Genomic DNA, 18,597 nt, shown 5'->3' with positions numbered 1-18,597 from the left:
TTTTGTTTCAGTGTGATTTCTTCAATTACTTACTCTTACAATTTCGATATAAACTTGTTGATTTTGTCTGCGAATCAGAAGTTTTATAACCCACATGCATCGATCGGCTCAGTTATTGATAAATGCAGTTATTTCAGTAGCGATAACAATTCTTAAAGCCAATTACATGTAAATGGACGAATTCGTAACAAATGGAACATCCTGTCTAAGAAAAATACGCTTAACAATTTCTCCAAAAACATGGCAATTGTGTCGAATGTGTAACAATTAATTAATCACTATTTTCACGATATGAATCTCTCGTAATCAAGTTTCTTTTTCAGTTCTCATGATTTTCAACGACACTAAAATTGTTTCAATTTCCATGATTCGTTTGTGCACAAACAAAGAAATCATGATTGCAAGATTGTTGTGTATTCTTTTGAATTTCCCGCTCTTTTGAAAAATGGACAGGTTTGGCTAATTGTAATTAATTACTAGTTATCAATAGTTAATAAATTAACATTATATTAACTTGTTTATAAGCTAAAAGTTTCGAGTGTTTTTTTTATCCAGAAAAGAACTGATAGAAATGTTTAATTTAGTTAATTGAATCAATCAACTAATTAACCCAAATCTGGGCTCTCTAAACAAGAAGAAGTGTACCTTTGTCAAGCCATTCAATCATCAAAACAATGGAAACGTGGAATCGAAATTATTGCTAAAAGCAAACAATTAACTGGTCGATTTCTAAAACTGTTACGAGCTTGTTTAAAGAATGGAGATAAATTATCAATTGATCGAGAATTGGCCATTTATTTACTCAAATTAGGGACTGAAGATTACAATGCAATGGCCTGGACTTGTATTCTACAAACATTCATAAATGAAATGCGAGTTGGTAAAACTGACGAAGGAAAAATCACCGGTTTGATTGGTTCAGTTCACGATTATTTAGGTCATGGAGGTGCTTGTGGTGATTACAATGGAGAGTTTTTATCTCTTTCATTAGATTATTTGATTAATCAATGTAAAAAAAAGAAAGAGAGACTAATCAACAGCTGTCTTGGTTGTTTCTACAATCAATTAAAATGTAGCTTCCTTATCTCTCATCATGAAGCGAGAGTTACTCTACGTTGGAAGGACATTCGTACTATTTACAATTACTTCATTCCTAAAATTTTATCGAAATGTAATAGTGAAATAAGTGAATCGATTAGTTCAAATGTTGAGGAGTTGTTACGCAATTTACTTCCCTTGGTCCCTGAAAATTTAAATCCTGAAAGATTTTCCAATTCTGTCAGAGAATATATCGATCATGGAAAATCAATTGAGCTTACAACAATTATTCCAAAAAATCATGTCACTCAAGATCTTTACTATTATTTAGCTGATTATTACTTAAAAAACGAAGAGTTTCAGTAAGTTAATTCATTTTAATCGCTTGCCAATTTAAAATAATTTCTAATAATATTATCTGTCTAATTCATAGAAAAGCCATCAAATTTTATATTCTTGATCTAACTTTAAATCGGAACCGATTCGATTCATGGGCTGGTTGTGCTCTCTCAATGACAGATCTAATCAACCAATATTCTGCGCAAGTGAGTATTTAATCTTGTGTCTTATTTTTTAAAATTCTGATCTTTACTTAATCTCTAATTTCTTTTGAAACAGAACTGTCAAGTTTTCTACTCAGCTATTGATAAAGTGTTGCTTTTGGGAGAGAAAGCAACACTTCATGCAATTCTTAGATCAAGCTCGAGTTTGCTTCGAATCAGCTAAAAAATTTGCTAATTCTGACGAAATTTGGATGAATTATTATTTCTTAGGAAAAATCGCTGAAAGAAGTAACATCTTACAAACACTTCGATATTATGAATTATCTAAGATTCATATGCTCTCAAGTCCAGCAAGACTAAGTAACAGTAATAATGTAAATGATGTGTGTTTTCGCGCCGAATTTCATTATCGTATTCACGCTTGTGTCCTCAAGTATATTTATAGGCACAAAACTCCGCCAGCAAAAATATTATCACAGATCATGTTGTTTCTAATTCGTGCTGAAAAAAGCTATTACGTTGCCAAGTTTAATCCAAGAGATGAAACAGATGATGAAATTATGGAAGATTCCAACGAAACGTTGACTGATTTGGTTGCTCTGGTCCATGATGGAATCCTCGAAAGTGACAGTGAGCAGCTATTCACCAGAATAGTACAAATGTGCCTTGAAGAGTTTCTTTACATTTTGAAAGATTATCATCAGCATTACAAATCACTCTATCGAATTGCTTATCATTATTTTCTGACTAAAGACAATCGATTCTCACAAAAAGTACTTACAAATAAATTTCAATTTCCACCTAATTCACAAGGCTCTTCATCAAATGGGGAATGTTCAGCCAGTTCAGAACACACGTTTTATGGTCTTTTCGACTTGACTAAATCTTGGCGTCTATTCCCTATTCTGACATCAGATGACATATTACAGAGACCAGGAAGTTTTATCACTCATATGCTTCGATCGACTCAGTTATTGATTAATGTAAACAAGAATTTGGGTTATTCTGAAAAATTGTTCGATATCACAACGCTTTTGTGCGCATCAACGTATCAAGGATATCTTCGTGAAACCGATCGTATCAATCTTGGAAAACAAGCAATGGAACAGGGTTTTAACATTTACGAAAGTCGAATTGCAAAAGCAAAAGGAAATCGTAAGAATTTAGATCAAATTAAAGAGGATGTAAGGAAAATATGTAAAAAATTGATTGAAAATCCTATACTTAAACAACAGGCTCAACAATTTCTCGAAAAACATGTCGAATGTGTGACAATTGATTAATATTAATACAATATTGTATTAATCATTGATTTCGATGATCTGGATTGTACCTTAAAAGAGCAAATGAATGCCCAAATAGCAAAGTAAAGTTTAGCAAAAATAATAATCTCGATGCGATTACATGATTTATCTCAATTAAGAACTGATCTCAGATTTGCGTTTAAGTTTATGGGTAATTCGGTCTATTAGTAATTTCACTCATTACCTTGAGACTAGATACACATCCTGACTTAATTTTTTTCCTTTCGTCCATTATATTAATAATCAAATCAATCAAGTTTTGCTTCTGCTAAAGCAGCAGCTGAGAGTACGGAATTCATCGAATCATGGAAAGTGATTCTTACCAATCGAGTCTCTAATTTTATATTAATCACTTTTACTTTTCTTCAAACACTGGCCAATTTTGTCCTTGGACTATTAAGTCCAATGATTAGTAAATATTTTCCAAATCAAAACATCCTGATCGGTATAATCGGTGCGATTGCTTCTCTTTCAAGTGTATTCGGCTCACTAATATTGGCCTGGGTAACCGATAAAACGAGAAAGTATAAATTGGTAACTTTGATTAGCTCCATTCTTATGGTTCCATTATTTGGGTTATTAATTTATTCCCTAGAAATGGGAAGCAAATTGTTTGTAACAATCGTGGTCACTTTATTAGGGTTCTTGTTGGCAGGAACTTACCCAATAGGAATGGACTTCATTGTCCAGGCCAATTATCCAATGTCCGAATCAGTTTGTGTCACTCTAATGATGTTTTCTAATCAATTGATCAGTTGGCCAGCGACAGTTTTAGTTTCGCATCTTTTACAATGCTACAATTTTATTATGCTTATAATACTTATTCTTAAAGATTAAGTCAACATAGAAAAAGTAAAGGATCGACTTTCAATTCGAAAGATTCTCAAAGTGTTTCCATTATTTTCCTTTTGGATTCTTAAAATTGGTCAAAGTGTTTAACAAGTTAATTGTTTCATCCCATTGTTTACTTATAAGAATTAGTCAAGAAAAATTGTGCATCATTTACTTATCAACTTAAACATTTGATCATTTTATCTTATCAACAGATCAATTCAATCAATCGCCACGATGGTCACGATCAATGTGACGTTTTTTATTAACAAATGCTTGAAGACATTTTGTGAAAAGTGTAAACAAGAAAGTTGTTTGTGAGTCTTGTGGAAAACTAAACTCTTCGAAAAAGGCCCAATGTCGAGTATTTGTGCTTTTAAAGTGAACTTTGGCTTCCTCATGTTTTAAGTCAGAGATCCAAGCCAATGTATAAGATATCGCTCAACATTATCGAGAGACCAGAAAGTTTTATTATCTACATGCATCGATTGACTCAGTTATTGATCAATGCAGTTATTTCAGTAACAATTTAATTTGTAAAAGCCAATTAAATGGACGAATTTGTAACAAATTAATGGAACATCCTGTCTATGAAGAATACGCTTAACAATTTCTCGAAAAACATGGCAATTGTGTCGAATGTGTAACAATTAATTAATCACTATTTTCACGATATGAGTCTCTCATAATCAAGTTTCTTTTTCAGTTCTCATGATTTTCAACGACACTAAAATTGTTTCAATTTAAATGCTTTGTTTGTAATTGAAAGATTGTTGTGTACTCTTTTGAATTTCCCGCTTTTTTGAAAAGGAACAGGTTTAGTTGATTGTAATTAATTACTAGTTAACAATAGTTAATAAATTAACATTATATAAAGTTGTTTATAAGATAAAATTTTCGAGTGTTTTTATCGTGAAAACAAATGATAAAAATGTTTAATTTTGTCAAACTAACATTTGCAAAAGATAATTTATCGTTTTAACCATTTAAACGAGTGGATCGAAATACTTGTTTGTAGCAATTAAGTGGACTTGATAAATAAATAGACCTTCGATTAGAAAGCTTTTGGTAGCTGTTTCGAGTTTTTTCGTTTTAATTGTGATCATCTCGTCTTTGAATTTAAATGTGAGTGTTGATTATTATTTATTGATACGTTTTCCATAAATACAGTTGATTACTTGGATCATCTTTCTGGCTCATATTCACCCACCGAGATTAAAAGCTGAAATCGATTAGTCTTAAGATCAATTGATTAGGAGATTAATCTTCATGGCAGAAGTAAGTATTTTCTTGGTCATTCCATTGTTATCCATTGACCGACCTTTCACTCAATTCAACAATTTGAATCTCTTTATCACCTCTAGGTAGCAAGTAATCAATCAATCGCCAAGTTGGACTGTGGTCACGATCAAAGTGACGTTTTTTATATTCACAAATGTTCGAAGACTTTTTGTGATGAGTGCATGCAAGAAAATCGTTTAAGTGTCTTGTGGAACATTGAACTCGTCGAAACTGATTATCTCAAAGTCATTGACAAGAAAAGATGCGAAGATACTTCCATTTGCAACAGAGAAGCAATTTACCGTTGTTCGTGTGGGAACAAAGACTTTTGTGAGATTCATTTAATCAAGTATCATGATTTAGTTGTACACCAAAAAATATGTTTGGCTACAATGCTCGATTCGGACTCAAATGCCGAACCATGTTCCAAGTGTGAGTATTTTAAGGCTAAATTTATGAACCAGACAACAAATGAGTTTTTCTGTGCTCCATGCAAAAATGATGATAACTCCTCTAATTTCGTGGAAATTGAACAAGACAACAACAGAGATATTACCGAAAATCTTAAAATTTATTGTGTTGATGTGAAAAAACGATTGGATCTATTGAACGAGAAACTAAATGAATATACGATTGAGATAGAAAACGAAAAGGCCGAATTCAATAAAGGGATCGGTCACATGAGAAGTAAATTAAAATGTTACTTGAGTGCTAACACGGTCAAAATAGATTCTTTGCGAGCGGAAGTGGACAAAGTTAAAAAATTTTCGAATCTATTAAATCGAAATGATAAATTTGGAATAATCAATCTCATAAAGTCGAAAAAGCTCAACTATAAACTTGCGGACTCGAAATTGAAGTTATGGGTTGAAGAGATAGCTCAATCGTATGTTATTCCTGAACTAACCAAATCGGGTGTAAATTGGGCTAAAGAATCTGAAAGAGCTTTTCATGAGTTGGTTCCTGGTCCACGGAACTGGAATCTTAATCATGGTCCTTTTTTTCCTGATAATTTACTTGAATTAACCTACGACTTAATCAAAGATATAGATTCTCACAGAAATAGCTGTATAGATGCATCTTGTTATTGTGAACAAAACAGTCTCAAGAAAAAATTTCATGGCCTCAAGACTAAAGGTAAACTCTCGCAAAATAATCTGGATTATCTTCTCGACTGTTGGTACATTGATGGTGGTTATGTTACTTTATTGACTGAAACTGGTAAACGAGTTCTTAATCAGTCTGATTTTCTCATCGCACGAGTTTGTTTTGAAGAAGCTCATCGAATCAGTCCGACCAATTGGATTGTTCTTGACACCTTAATGGGTCTTTATTTCGTGCTCGATGATTACCGTAATTGTCTTAAGCTCGCAATCGAAGGTTTGACTGCAGACCGTAATTACTTCAAGGCTCGTGTTTTAATATCAGAGATTTTGAAAATAAAACCAACTTTAAAACCAGAAATACCTGTTGGTCTGGATTATCTACTCGATTGTAGTTCCGCAAGTGTTATGACAAGAAAATCAAAAATTTTGTACGAACTCAAGAAGACGAAACATCTTTGTGATGGACAAAAGAAAACTGAATCGCAGCAAGAAAATGTTCGAAAATCTTTGCAATTAGACCTCAATACAGAAACACTTTCGTCGTTACAATCTCTAATTTCAGCTCTAATAATGGTTAGTAGTGAAATAGAAAAACAGCAATTGAATTATAGAACAGTAATAACATTGAAAATCACCGACAATCCTCTTTCTAATCCTCTTGTGAGTAACGGATCGATTTCTTCCAAAGAAAACCAAAATCATAAACGAAAGAGCCAAGGTCATGATCCATCAGCAAAACGAAGACCAGTTCAAGATTCACAGTCCATAGATCTAACAGCCGAAAATATGTACAAAACGATATTCTCAATGTTTCCCGAAAATATTTTAGCTCGTGAAATAGTGCAAGAAGACGAGCTAGAGGCACAAACACAGAACGAAGCTCAAGTGGAACATTTAATTTTAACTCGTTACCGCTCGAAGCAAATACCATTTGACTCAAAAGGAAAACAAATCTATCGACTCATCACTGATCTTCTCTATGAAATAGCAAACGAAACCACTGCGATCAAATTACCTTCTAATTTCATGGATCTGTACAGAATTTATCGAAAATGGAATAAGTTACCGACACCTTTAACATGCTCTATTGAGAATATAAGTGTTAACAAAACAAAATTGATTTTAAAAGCTAATGAAGTTCAATTCAATCAATCCGAAGCAATATTTCTAACTGAATCAATACCATATCTACGAGATTTATTCGATACCAACGATTATGATAATTTTTTCGTCCGTCTTCTGATTCTACGAGGAATCAAAGAGTCCAAAGTTGATTATCTTCTAAAGGCTAATCAAGTTTTCGAAAAGTCTAACCTCAAATCAGTTCAAGCAGCAAATCAAACCGTTTACACCTCATTTTCCGTTAGATCAATTATTAACAAAATGAATGAGAATAATTTGGACACTTTATTGGACCAACATAAACTCGAGGAAACTGTTGAGCTATTGGCATCTAAATCTGAATTTTCTGAACAAGAAGAAGAGTATCTTTGTCAAGCTATTCAATCATCAAAACGATGGAAACGAGGGATCGAAATGATCGCTCGAACTGAACAATTAACTGATCGACTGCTAAAGCTACTACTATCCTGTCTAAAGAATAGTGATGGAACATCTATTGATCGTGAATTAGCGATCAAGTTGTTAAAGTTGGGAACAAGAAACTACAATGTAATGGCCTGGATTTGTATTCTACAAACATTTATAATCGAGATGCGACTTGGTAACACGGACGGAAAAAAAATTGCCGATTTGATTAACTTGGTTCATGATTATCTTGGGAATAAAGAATCTTGTTGTGATTCCAATGGAGAGTTTTTATCTCTGGCACTTGATTATCTAATTTGTCAATATAGCAGAAACAAAGAGAAACTAATTCTTAGCTGCCTTGGTTGTTTTTACAAACAATTAAAATGTAGCTTCCTGTCAGCTCATCAAGGAGCGGGGGTTAGTCTACATTGGAAGGACATTCGTACTATTTACAATCACTTCATTCCTAAAACTTTACCAACTTTTGATAGTGAAACAAGTAAATCGATTAGTGCAAATGTTGAGGAGTTGTTACGCAATTTGCTTCCCTTGGTCCCTGAAAATTTAAATCCTGAAAGATTTTCCAATTCTTTCAAAGAATTTATCGATCATGGAAAATCAATTGAGCCTCCATCAATTATTCCAAAAAATCATGTTACTCAAGATCTTTACTATTATTTAGCTGATTATTACTTGAAAAACAAAGAGTTTAAGTAAGTTAATTCATTTAATAGCTAGCAAATTTAAACGTTTCTAATAATATTCATCTAATTCATAGAAAAGCCGTCCAATTTTATATTCTTGATCTAATTTTGAATCGGAACCGATTTGATTCATGGGCTGGTTGTGCTCTCGCAATAACAAGTCAAATTGATCAATATTCTTCGACTGTAAGTATTAAAACCACTCATTTTGTTAAAGCTGTAATCTCATATTTCAATTCACTAACAGAATGGTCGAGTTTTCTACTCATCTACTCACCAAGTGTTACTTCTGGGGAAAAAAGCATTTCGTTGTTTCAATGAAGCGACTCGGCTGAAAGAGAGCGAATCGAAGGTATCGTTCGAATATGGAAAATTCGCTTACAATATAGCGAGTTATATTTCTCGAGTCATAAAATTTGGACCAGTCTTGGAGAATTCGCAAAAAGAAAAAATGAAAGAAAAACGAAAGCGATTTCTAGAGAAAGCTAAAGTTTGCTTCGAACGTGGCACTAACAACAACTTACCCGCTTCCGATGAAATCTATTTTACTTATTATTTTCTAGGAAAAATCGCTGAAAGAAGTAACATCTTACAGGCACTTCGCTATTACAAATTATCGATGTCTCATCCTTTCTCAAGTGAAGCGACTGCTGGAATTGATAATGTCAATTCAATCATTTTAATTCATCGTTTTGGGATCGAAATTAACTATCGGATTCACGCTTGTGTCCTTAAGCATATCCTCGAACATGAAAATCTATCAACGCAAATATTATCACAAATTCTGGTGTTTTTAACTGGTGCTGAAGAAAGTACTTTCTTTGGTTCTTTACCAGAAAGTGAAGAAACCGCTGAAGATGCCGAGAATGTGGTGCTGGAAAGTGAAGCACAACTATTGTATGAAAAGATTCGAAAAATGTGTGTGGGTCAAATGTCTAGAATCTTACGACGTTATCCTAACCATTGCAAATCCCTTTATCGAATTGCGCATCATTTTCTTAAAGATCCTCTATTCGCTCTAGAGATACTCACCAAATCATTTCAATCGACAACTCGTCCAGAAAGTTCCACTGCTTCTGGAACTGAGGGAAATGCATCAGCAAATTTTTCATCGATTAGAGATTTTTTCGATCCAACTAAATGTGATTATTTTATATTCCGTGGAATCCAGAAGACATCGAACAATTTTATCGATAGACCAGGAAGTTTCTGTACTCACATTCGTCGATTGACAAATTTATTGATTGATGTGATAAAGTTACGTGATTCGATAACTTCAGGTGGTACTAAACAATTATTGAACATCGCAATATTTTTGGACTCATCAGTGTGCAGTAACAAAGAATATCTTCCTGAAACCGATCGGGAAAATCTTGGGAAAAAAGCATTGGAACATTGTTTTAGTATTTATGAGAGTAAAATTGTAGAGGCGACAGGGAATCGAAACAATTTAGAGAGAATTGCAGCTGAATTAAGGGGAATATGTAACGAATTAATGAAATATCCTATCTATGAACAATCTACTAAACAATTCCTCGAAAAACATAGAAATTTGCTGAATGTATTACAATTTATTAATCACTAACTTTAATGACGAATATCTCTCCTAACAAAGTTTCTTAAATTCACGAAAATCTTTTCCGATTCTGAACGAAAATAAAATGTTACAATTTAAACGATACTACTAATCCTTTTTTCATTAATACTCGTTTATAACAATTAAGTGAACAGATCAACCTTCAATTAGAGGGCTGATTCAAGTTTATTCGTTTTTAATTGTAATTAATCTTTTGAATGTTAATTTTGGGCATTTATTGTGACACTTTCTCTAAATACAGTTGATTCCTTGTATCTTCATGGAAACTTTACTTTTTTGATCTTACTATTGTTATCCCTTGACACTCAATTCAAGCATTTGAGCCTCTTTATTTACGAGGAATAAGTAATCAATCAACCAACAAGCTGGACTTTGGTCACAATCAACGTAACGTATTTAATGGTCGTAAATTTTTGAGGACTTTGTGAAAAGTGTAAACAAGAAAATCACTCGTGTGTAAAAAAGTTTGTTTTGCATTTCAATGTTGGTATTAATAATAATAATTGATCTTTGGCCCTTTCATTATTTTTTGGCACATTTTAATTATTAATTAACAACAACAACAACAATACGAACAATAAACTTGCGGGCTCGAAATTGAAGTTGTGGGTTAAGGAAATCATTGAATCGTTCGTTATTCCTGAATCGACCAAATCGGGTATAAATTGGATTAACGAATCTGAAAGAGCTTTTCGTGAGTTGATTTCGGGGCCACGGAATTGGAAGTAACTGAAAGAAATAATTTGAATCAATTTGTTTTTCGTTTGCTAAAAATTTTAATATTCTTGTTTAATCAATTACATGTTCTTCAAGTATTAACAAACATTAAACGTAAAAGAAGTAAAAAAATTAGAATTTAAATTTTAATTGATCATAAAGTTTGTCTCTAAAATGATCGATCAACCTCACAATTAAAGATTATTTGATGTTGACGTTCATCTGATATCGCCATGATTGGAATTAACTGTTACACTTGAAGTACAATTTAGAGCAAAAGCAATAAGAATATACAATTCTAATTCATGTATCCCAATTCGTTAGCAGGTTAATTATAAATTGAATTTAGTCTGAACTTCAAGTAGACTGATATTTTATTAAGAATTTGTTCCGATGAAAATGATTACTGGTTCTTTTTTAATTTTTGGATTAATTCAAATGGAAAACGCTCTGATAATTGATTGTGGCGATTTGATTTGATTAATGGTTATCACAGAAAAGAAAGGATCACTTTTTCCAGTAAAATCGATGATGATTTCATTTCGTTTTGGATTAAATTTACGTTGAATTATATTAACCATATCTAACATCCTTTTCGATGCTTTGTTTTGAGTTTTTCAGGGCTTTTAATATTGCAATAAATCACTTCACGAATTCCTGATTGGATAATTAATTTGGCACATTCGTTGCATGGAAAAGAGTAGTGTAGAGACTACAGTTCTTGACATCGGCTGAATTACGATTGGCGATCGCATTCATCTCAGCGTGACAAACGTAAAGATGCTTATTGTCTAAAGGTGTGTCTCCATTTTTGGTCCAAGGCATGAGATCGTCATTACATCCGGTCGGCATTCCATTGTAACCGATTCCAACTATTTTCTTTTCTGTGTTCACAATACAAGTTCCAACCTGAGTGACGGGATCTTTACTCCTCAATGAGGCCAAATGAGCGGTGGCCATAAAATACTCATCCCAGTCTAGATAATCAGCTCGTTTGGTTGAACTTTCGTCATTCATTTTAATTGGTCAATTAGTTCACAATTAAGCCTTTCATGTGTCATCATCACCACCATTTGGTTAACAGGAAAAAACAAAAAGAGTAACAACAATTCAAAAAGAAAGGAGAAAACATATTAAACATTTGGAATAAAAAACAAACAAATAGACAATCTACTCTTTACTTACCTAATAATCGATAAAAATTACAATTAATTAATTTCATCAATTAAAAGAATTAATTAACTGTCACAATCAAAGCGCTGAAAGAAAGTAAACTGAACAACAACAAGAACGATTTGATTAAATTTCTTTTTAAAAAAATTCTTCGATACTATCGAACTTGGTATCGAATAAGATTCGATATAAACAATCTGAATTAAATTCTATTCCATTGCAATTTTAATCGAAACAATTAAAGATCATTTCGAGATATTGGTTAATTAAAATACCCCCAATTATTTGGAGTAAATGATGGAATTTCATAATTAATCTTGATTGAACTTTAATTATAAACGATTTTGAGTAAATTTTACTAATCAACAAAGATTGTTATGGATTTTGATTTGTTTTTTTTTCTTCTTGTTAATTAATCATATGTTTAATCCTTGTCGCTTTTAATTTTCTCATTGATTCCATCCCAAGCAATTAATCAGAAAATTAATTCTACTCCTTGAGAATCACCAAGAGAAAATCAAAAAGAAAAGTTAAATTAAACAATTTAGTTAATCGTCAGTTGTGAGGCTAGAAAACTATTGAAAAAAAAGACAAATGAATTAAAAATGATCGGGAGAACGAAGTTAATTAATTATTTAAACTAATTAATAATAAATGTATTTAGTGAAAGTTAATTGTGATCTAATGCCAATTATAAATATATCAGGTTTTTCTTTGGTTTCAATTTGAAACTCAAAGAGAAACAATTAACAAATTAACATGGAAATTGAATCTTTCATTAGATTTAACAATGTCTTTCTTAATCAACCTAATTAACTAAATTTCTTTTTTTTCAATTGATTATTTAAACAATTAACTGTTGTCTACAAGAACGATTTGATAATCAAATTTTGATTGAATTTCTTTCGAAAAAAACTTGTCCAATACTATCGAACTTGGTATCGAATAAGATTCTATATCGATATCTGAATTTGAACTGAAGTCACAATTAAACTTAATTTTTTTGTACAGTCGATTTTAATTTTAACCGAAACAATTAGAGAAATGAATCATCACATGAATTTAATTAACATTAACAAGAATTTTGAACTGAATAATTGTTCACAAATTGCATTACTTTTGAGTTGATCAAATTAAGTAGAAAGGATAATCATTGGGATACATCGGGCAAAAAGCATTGGAACATTTTTAGAATTTACGAGTTTAATTGTCGGAGCAAAATTTGATTTCATGGTGAGAATATCTCGTAACAAATTCTCTAACAATTTTGATATACTTGTTGATTTTGTCTGCGAACTGGAATATTTTTGTTCTTAAAGATTAAGTCAACAAAGAAAAAGTAAAGGATCGACTTTCAATTCGAAAGATTCTCAAAGTGTTTCCATTATTTTCCTTTTGGATTCTTAAAATTGGTCAAAGTGTTTAACAAGTTAATTGTTTCCACCCATTGTTTACTTATTTCAAAGGGATGTGATTAATTAGCAAGATCTATGGATATGGATAAATTAGAGTATCAATTGCATGTTTAATTTTTAATTCTACAACTTTAACAAGTGTATAAACAATTAATGCCTCAGCAATTACAAGTTAATTCAGTTTTAGTGTTGTCCAATTATTGCTAAAGTTTCGAAGTGATTTTTGGGGTTACAATTTTGGTAATTAATCTTCAGTGATTTAAAGCATTTTATACATAACTAAAAAGGGATAATCTCTTATAAAAAGTGAGCTAATCCCTTTAGCTAATGGGAGTTAAAGAAATCGCCTCTGATAATTGTTCTTCAATCTATTCAGTGTTTTCCATTCTACTTCTTGGATCATCTTTACCTTAAATTATGCCTGACGTAAGTATTGACTCTTCATTTGTTGCCATTTTTAGTATCCTTTGGTCAATTGATGAATTCTTAACTCAATTAATGTTCAAAATTCAACTTTGTCAACTGTTGTCGTGATTAAACGATTGACCGGAAGATATTTTATTTACTTATCAATTTATTATAATCTTTATCCACACCAGGTTACAAGTAATCAATCAATCGCAAAGTTGGACTGTGGTCACGATCAAAGTGACGTTTTTTATGTTCACAAATGTTTAAAGACATTTTGCCATCATTGTAAACAAGAAAATCGCTCGTGTGTCTTGTGTAAATCTGAACTCGTCGAAACTGATTATCTCAAAGCCGTTGACAGGAAGAGATGTGATGATCCGTTTGCAACCGTCAAGCCATTTACCGTTGTTCGTGCGGAGATAATGATTTTGTGAAATTCATTTACTTAGTTTTCATCGAACAATTTTACCATCAAAAAGATGTTGTGCTGTGATTCTCAATTCGGACACTGATGAACAACCATGTTCCAAATGTAGGAAATGTATCGCTCGATTTGTAGACAAGACAACTAATGAGTTATTCTGTGGTGCGTGCAAAAAGAACAAAAAATCCAAAAATATCGTGCCAATTGATAAAAACAACAACGACGATCCCAATGCCAACAGAAATATTGCTCACAATCTTCAAATTTATTGTGCTGATGTACAAAAGCGATTGGATCTATTGAACAGAAAACTAAAAGAGTATACGATCGAGATAGAAAACGAAAAGGCCGAATTTAATAAAGGGCTCGGTCACATGAGAAGTAAATTAGAAAGTTACTTAAGTGCTAACACTGTCAAAATTGATTCTTTACGAGCGGAAGTGGACAAAGTTAAACAATTTTTTAATTTATTGAGTCGCAGTGATAAATTTGGAATAATGAATCTCATCAAGTCGGATAAGCTCAACTATAAACTCGCGGACTCGAAATTGAAGTTGTGGGTTAAGGAAATCGTTCAATCGTATGTTATTCCTGAATTAACCAAATCGGGTGTAAATTGGGCTAAAGAATCTGAAGAGGCTTTTCGTGAATTGGTATCTGGTCCAAGGAACTGGGAGCTTAATCATGGTCCATTCTTTCCTGATAATTTAATTGAATTAACCTACGGCTTAATCAAAGAACAGCTTTTGCATAGAAATATCTGTAAACTTGAGTCTTGTTACTGTAAAGCGCACAGTCTCATCAACAATATTAAAAAGAAATTGGTCAATCTTCAAAACGAGCAAAAACTTTCCAAAAAATATCTGAATTATTTTCTCGACGCCTCTTCCCTTGGTAGTGATGTTACTTTATGGCTTGAAACTGGTAAACGAGCTCTTGATCAGTTTTCTTCTTTATCAATTGCCCGAACATGTTTTGAAGAAGCTCATAGAATTAGTCCAACCAATTGGATTGTTCTGGACACCTTAATGGGCATTTATTTCGTGCTAGATGATTATAGTAATTGCCTCAAGCTCGCAATAAAAGGCAACAAAGACTCCGATTACTTTAAAGCTCGTGTTTTAATATCAGAGATCTTAGATCGTTCACCATCTATAGAATCCGAATTACCTGCCAATCTGAAATATCTAGAGAGTTGGACTCCTGAGAAAGATTTGGAAAGAAAGAGGAAAATTTTGGACAAACTCGAGAGTTTAAAACAACTCTCTGGACGAAGAAAGGAAAGTGACGAAAAACAAGCAAATGTTTCAAAATCTTTGGAGTTAAACCTCAATTCAGAAACACTTTCGTCGTTAAAATCCCTTATTTCAGCTTTAATGAACGTCCATAGTGAAATGGTGAAACAAACACTCAATTTAAATTCGTTAATAACGTTGAAAATCACTGGCAATCCTCGTTCCAATGCGCCTATGAGTAACTTGCCATTCTCTTCTAAAGAAAAGCATAACAATAAACGAAAGAGCCAAGGATTGAGTCCTAATCAAACAAAAAGAAGGTCGACACGAAATGCACCGCCAACAGACGCAACAATAGACAATCTGTACGAAAAGATATTCTCAATGTTCCCTGAAAGTATTTTAACTCCTAGAGAAGTTCAAGAAAACGAGTTACAGGTACAAACACAAAACGAAGCTCAAGTGGAACATTTAATTTTAACCCGTTTCCTCGAAACAAATACCAGAAGTGTCAGAAGGAACAAAATCTATCATCTCATCACTGATCTTTTCTGTGAAATAGCAAACGGCTCTACTGCAATCAAATTACCTTCTAATTTCATGGAGCTTTACAGAATTTATCGAACATGGTATCCGTTACCGACACCTTTAACGTGCTCTGTTGAAGATATTGATGTTGAATTGATCTTGATTGCTAATGAAGTTCAGTTCGATAAATCCGAAGCAATATTTCTAACTGAATCGATTCCATATTTCCGAGATTTATTCGATACCAACGATTATGATAAATTTTTCATTCGTCTTTTGACTCTACGAGGAATCAAAGAATCCAAAGTTGATTATCTTCTAATGGCAAATGAAATGTTTACAAATCTAAACTGAAATCAGTTCAAGCAGCAAATCAAACTGTTTACACCTCATTTTCTGTTAGATCAATGATAAACAAGATGAACGAAAATAATTTGGACACATTATTAGATCAACATCGACACGAGGAAATTGTTGAACTATTGGCATCTAAATCTGAACTCTCTGAACAAGAAGAAGAGTATCTCTATCAAGCCATCCAATCATCACAACAATGGAAACGAGGGATCGAAATTATTGCTAAAAGTAAACAATTAACTGATCGATTGCTAAACCGATTACTATATTATCTAAAGAATGGTGATGGATCATCTATTGATCGAGAATTAGCAATCAAATTGCTAAAATTAGGGACCGAAGATTACAATGCAATGGCCTGGACTTGTATTCTACAAACATTCATAAACGAGATGCGACTTGGTAATACGGGTGAAGAAAAAGTTGTTGATTTGATCAACTCGGTCCATGAATATCTTGGGAATAAAGAAGCTTGTTGTGATTCCAATGGAGAGTTTTTATCTCTATCACTCGACTACTTGATCCATCAATCAAATTACAAGAGAGAGAAATTAATCCAAAACTGTCTTGGTTGTTTTTACAAACAATTAGAATGTAGCTTCCTGTCAGCTCATCAAGGAGCGGGGGTTAGTCTACGTTGGGAAAACATTGGCCTGATTTACAGTCATTATACTCCAAGAAAAATACCCAATTTTGACAGTGAAAGAGGTGATTCGATCGATTCAAATACTGAGAAGTTTTTCGATCTGTTCTAACAATGATTCCGATAATTTGAACCCCGAAAATTATGTTCATTTGTTGAATGAATTCATTGATCATGGAAAACAAATTGAGCCTTCAACAAATATTCCCAAACATCATATTACTCAAGATATTTACTATTACTTAGCTGATTATTACTTCAAAAACAATGATCTCAAGTAAGTAAATTCATTTAAATTTATTTATCTGTAAATCAATTAACCATTTGCAAGTTTAATATGATCTCTAATGTTATCTATCTAATCAATAGTAAAGCCATAGAATTTTACATTCGTGATTTAACCTTAAATCGCGATCGATTTAATTCATGGGTTGGCTGTGCTCTCGTACTAATAAAGTTCAGTGATGAATATTTTTGCTCTGTAAGTAATCAAATTAAAGTTTAGTTTCGTAAATATTTTACATGTCAAATTTTTCATCCATTAAAAATGTCCGATTTTCTATTCATTATAATCAATCTCGAATTTCTTTCAAACAGAATGGTCGAGTTTTCTACTCATCTACTGATGAAGTTTTGCTCTTGGGAGAAAAAGTGTTACGATGTTTCAATGAAGCGGTTCGGCTGAAAAGAGCGAATCAAGGTATGGTTCGAATATGGAAAGTTCGCTTATTATATTTCGAGTTATATTTCTCGAGTCATGAAATTTGGACCTGCTTTGGAGAATTCACAAAAAGAAGAAATGAAAAAACAACGAAAGCGATTCTTGGATCGAGCTCGAGATTGCTTTGAATCGGCCATTAATTCTGGCGATTGTGATACAATTTGGATGAATTATTATTTCTTAGGAAAAATCGCTGAAAGAAGTAACATCTTACAAGCACTTCGATATTATGAATTATTTAAGTTTCATATGACCTCAATTGAACATTCTCGCAGTCGTTTTGGAATTGAAATTCACTATCGGATTCACGCTTGTGTCCTCAAGTATATTTATAGACATAAAACTCTGCCAGCAAGAGTATTATCACAAATGCTGGTGTTTTTATCTCGTGCGAAAAAGGGCAAAATCTTTGGTGGGTTTGTGCCCAGCGACGAACTAGAGATCGAAAATGAGGTCATTGAAGGCGCCGAAGAGGTTAAACCCGATTTGGTTTCGATGGAAATTAAAAGTAGACAATTATTTATGGAAATTGTACAAATGTGTCTGGAGGCGATGCATAGAAACTTACAATGTACTCAAAGTTGCAGTCATTACAAGTCACTCTATCGAATGGCTTATCATCATTTTCTATCTAACGATCCTCGATTCGCTCGCAAGATACTCACCGAGTCATTTGAACTGCCAGCTCGTTCCCCAAGCTCCATACTAGATGAAGAAAGTTCAACTGATACAGTAAATTTTTTTACAATTTCAGGACTTTTCCCCTTTAATGAATATTATTCTACATTCCATGGAATCGTGAAGATATCAAACAATATTATTGAGAGGTCAGGAAGTTTCTTTACTCACATGCTTCGATCAACTCAGTTATTGATTAATATCTATAAGAATTTGGGTGATGCTGAACAATTATTGCGAATCGCAATACTTTTGAGCTCAGAATTGAGTTGCGAAGGATATTTTCGTGATATCGATCGGGAAAATCTTGGGAAAAAAGCATTGGAACATTGTCTTAGTATTTACGATAGTCGAATTGTAAAAGCAAAAGACAACCATAATAATTTAAAATCGATTTCATA

The 18,597-nt window shown here is 32.7% G+C and overlaps 1 protein-coding gene, 1 long non-coding RNA gene and 1 pseudogene across 2 annotated transcripts; 2 read left to right on the top strand and 1 right to left on the bottom strand.

The window, feature by feature from the left end:
* The first annotated feature begins 4,624 nt into the window (after positions 1–4,624).
* Positions 4,625–10,799, top strand: LOC128388827 (uncharacterized). Its single transcript, XM_053348288.1, has 4 exons — positions 4,625–4,954; positions 5,041–8,306; positions 8,372–8,483; positions 8,545–10,799. Exons 1-4 carry the CDS (start codon positions 4,946–4,948, stop codon positions 9,880–9,882), a joined length of 4,725 nt encoding a protein of 1,574 aa, XP_053204263.1. The 5' UTR covers positions 4,625–4,945; the 3' UTR covers positions 9,883–10,799.
* LOC128388871 (deoxycytidylate deaminase-like) lies at positions 10,684–11,935 on the bottom strand (annotated as a pseudogene).
* A 5,038-nt stretch (positions 11,936–16,973) lies between these two features.
* On the top strand, positions 16,974–17,478 carry LOC128388866 (uncharacterized). The gene is made up of 3 exons (XR_008325362.1): positions 16,974–17,074; positions 17,167–17,278; positions 17,395–17,478. It is a non-coding gene; the product is annotated as an uncharacterized LOC128388866 (long non-coding RNA).
* Positions 17,479–18,597: the final 1,119 nt, after the last annotated feature.

The sequence above is a fragment of the Panonychus citri genome, unplaced genomic scaffold (assembly GCF_014898815.1).
Source record: "Panonychus citri isolate SS breed McGregor unplaced genomic scaffold, ASM1489881v1 Contig00006, whole genome shotgun sequence".
Taxonomy (NCBI): domain Eukaryota; kingdom Metazoa; phylum Arthropoda; class Arachnida; order Trombidiformes; family Tetranychidae; genus Panonychus; species Panonychus citri.
Note: the sequence above shows the minus strand (reverse complement) of the source record. Positions and strands in the feature narration are given on the sequence as shown.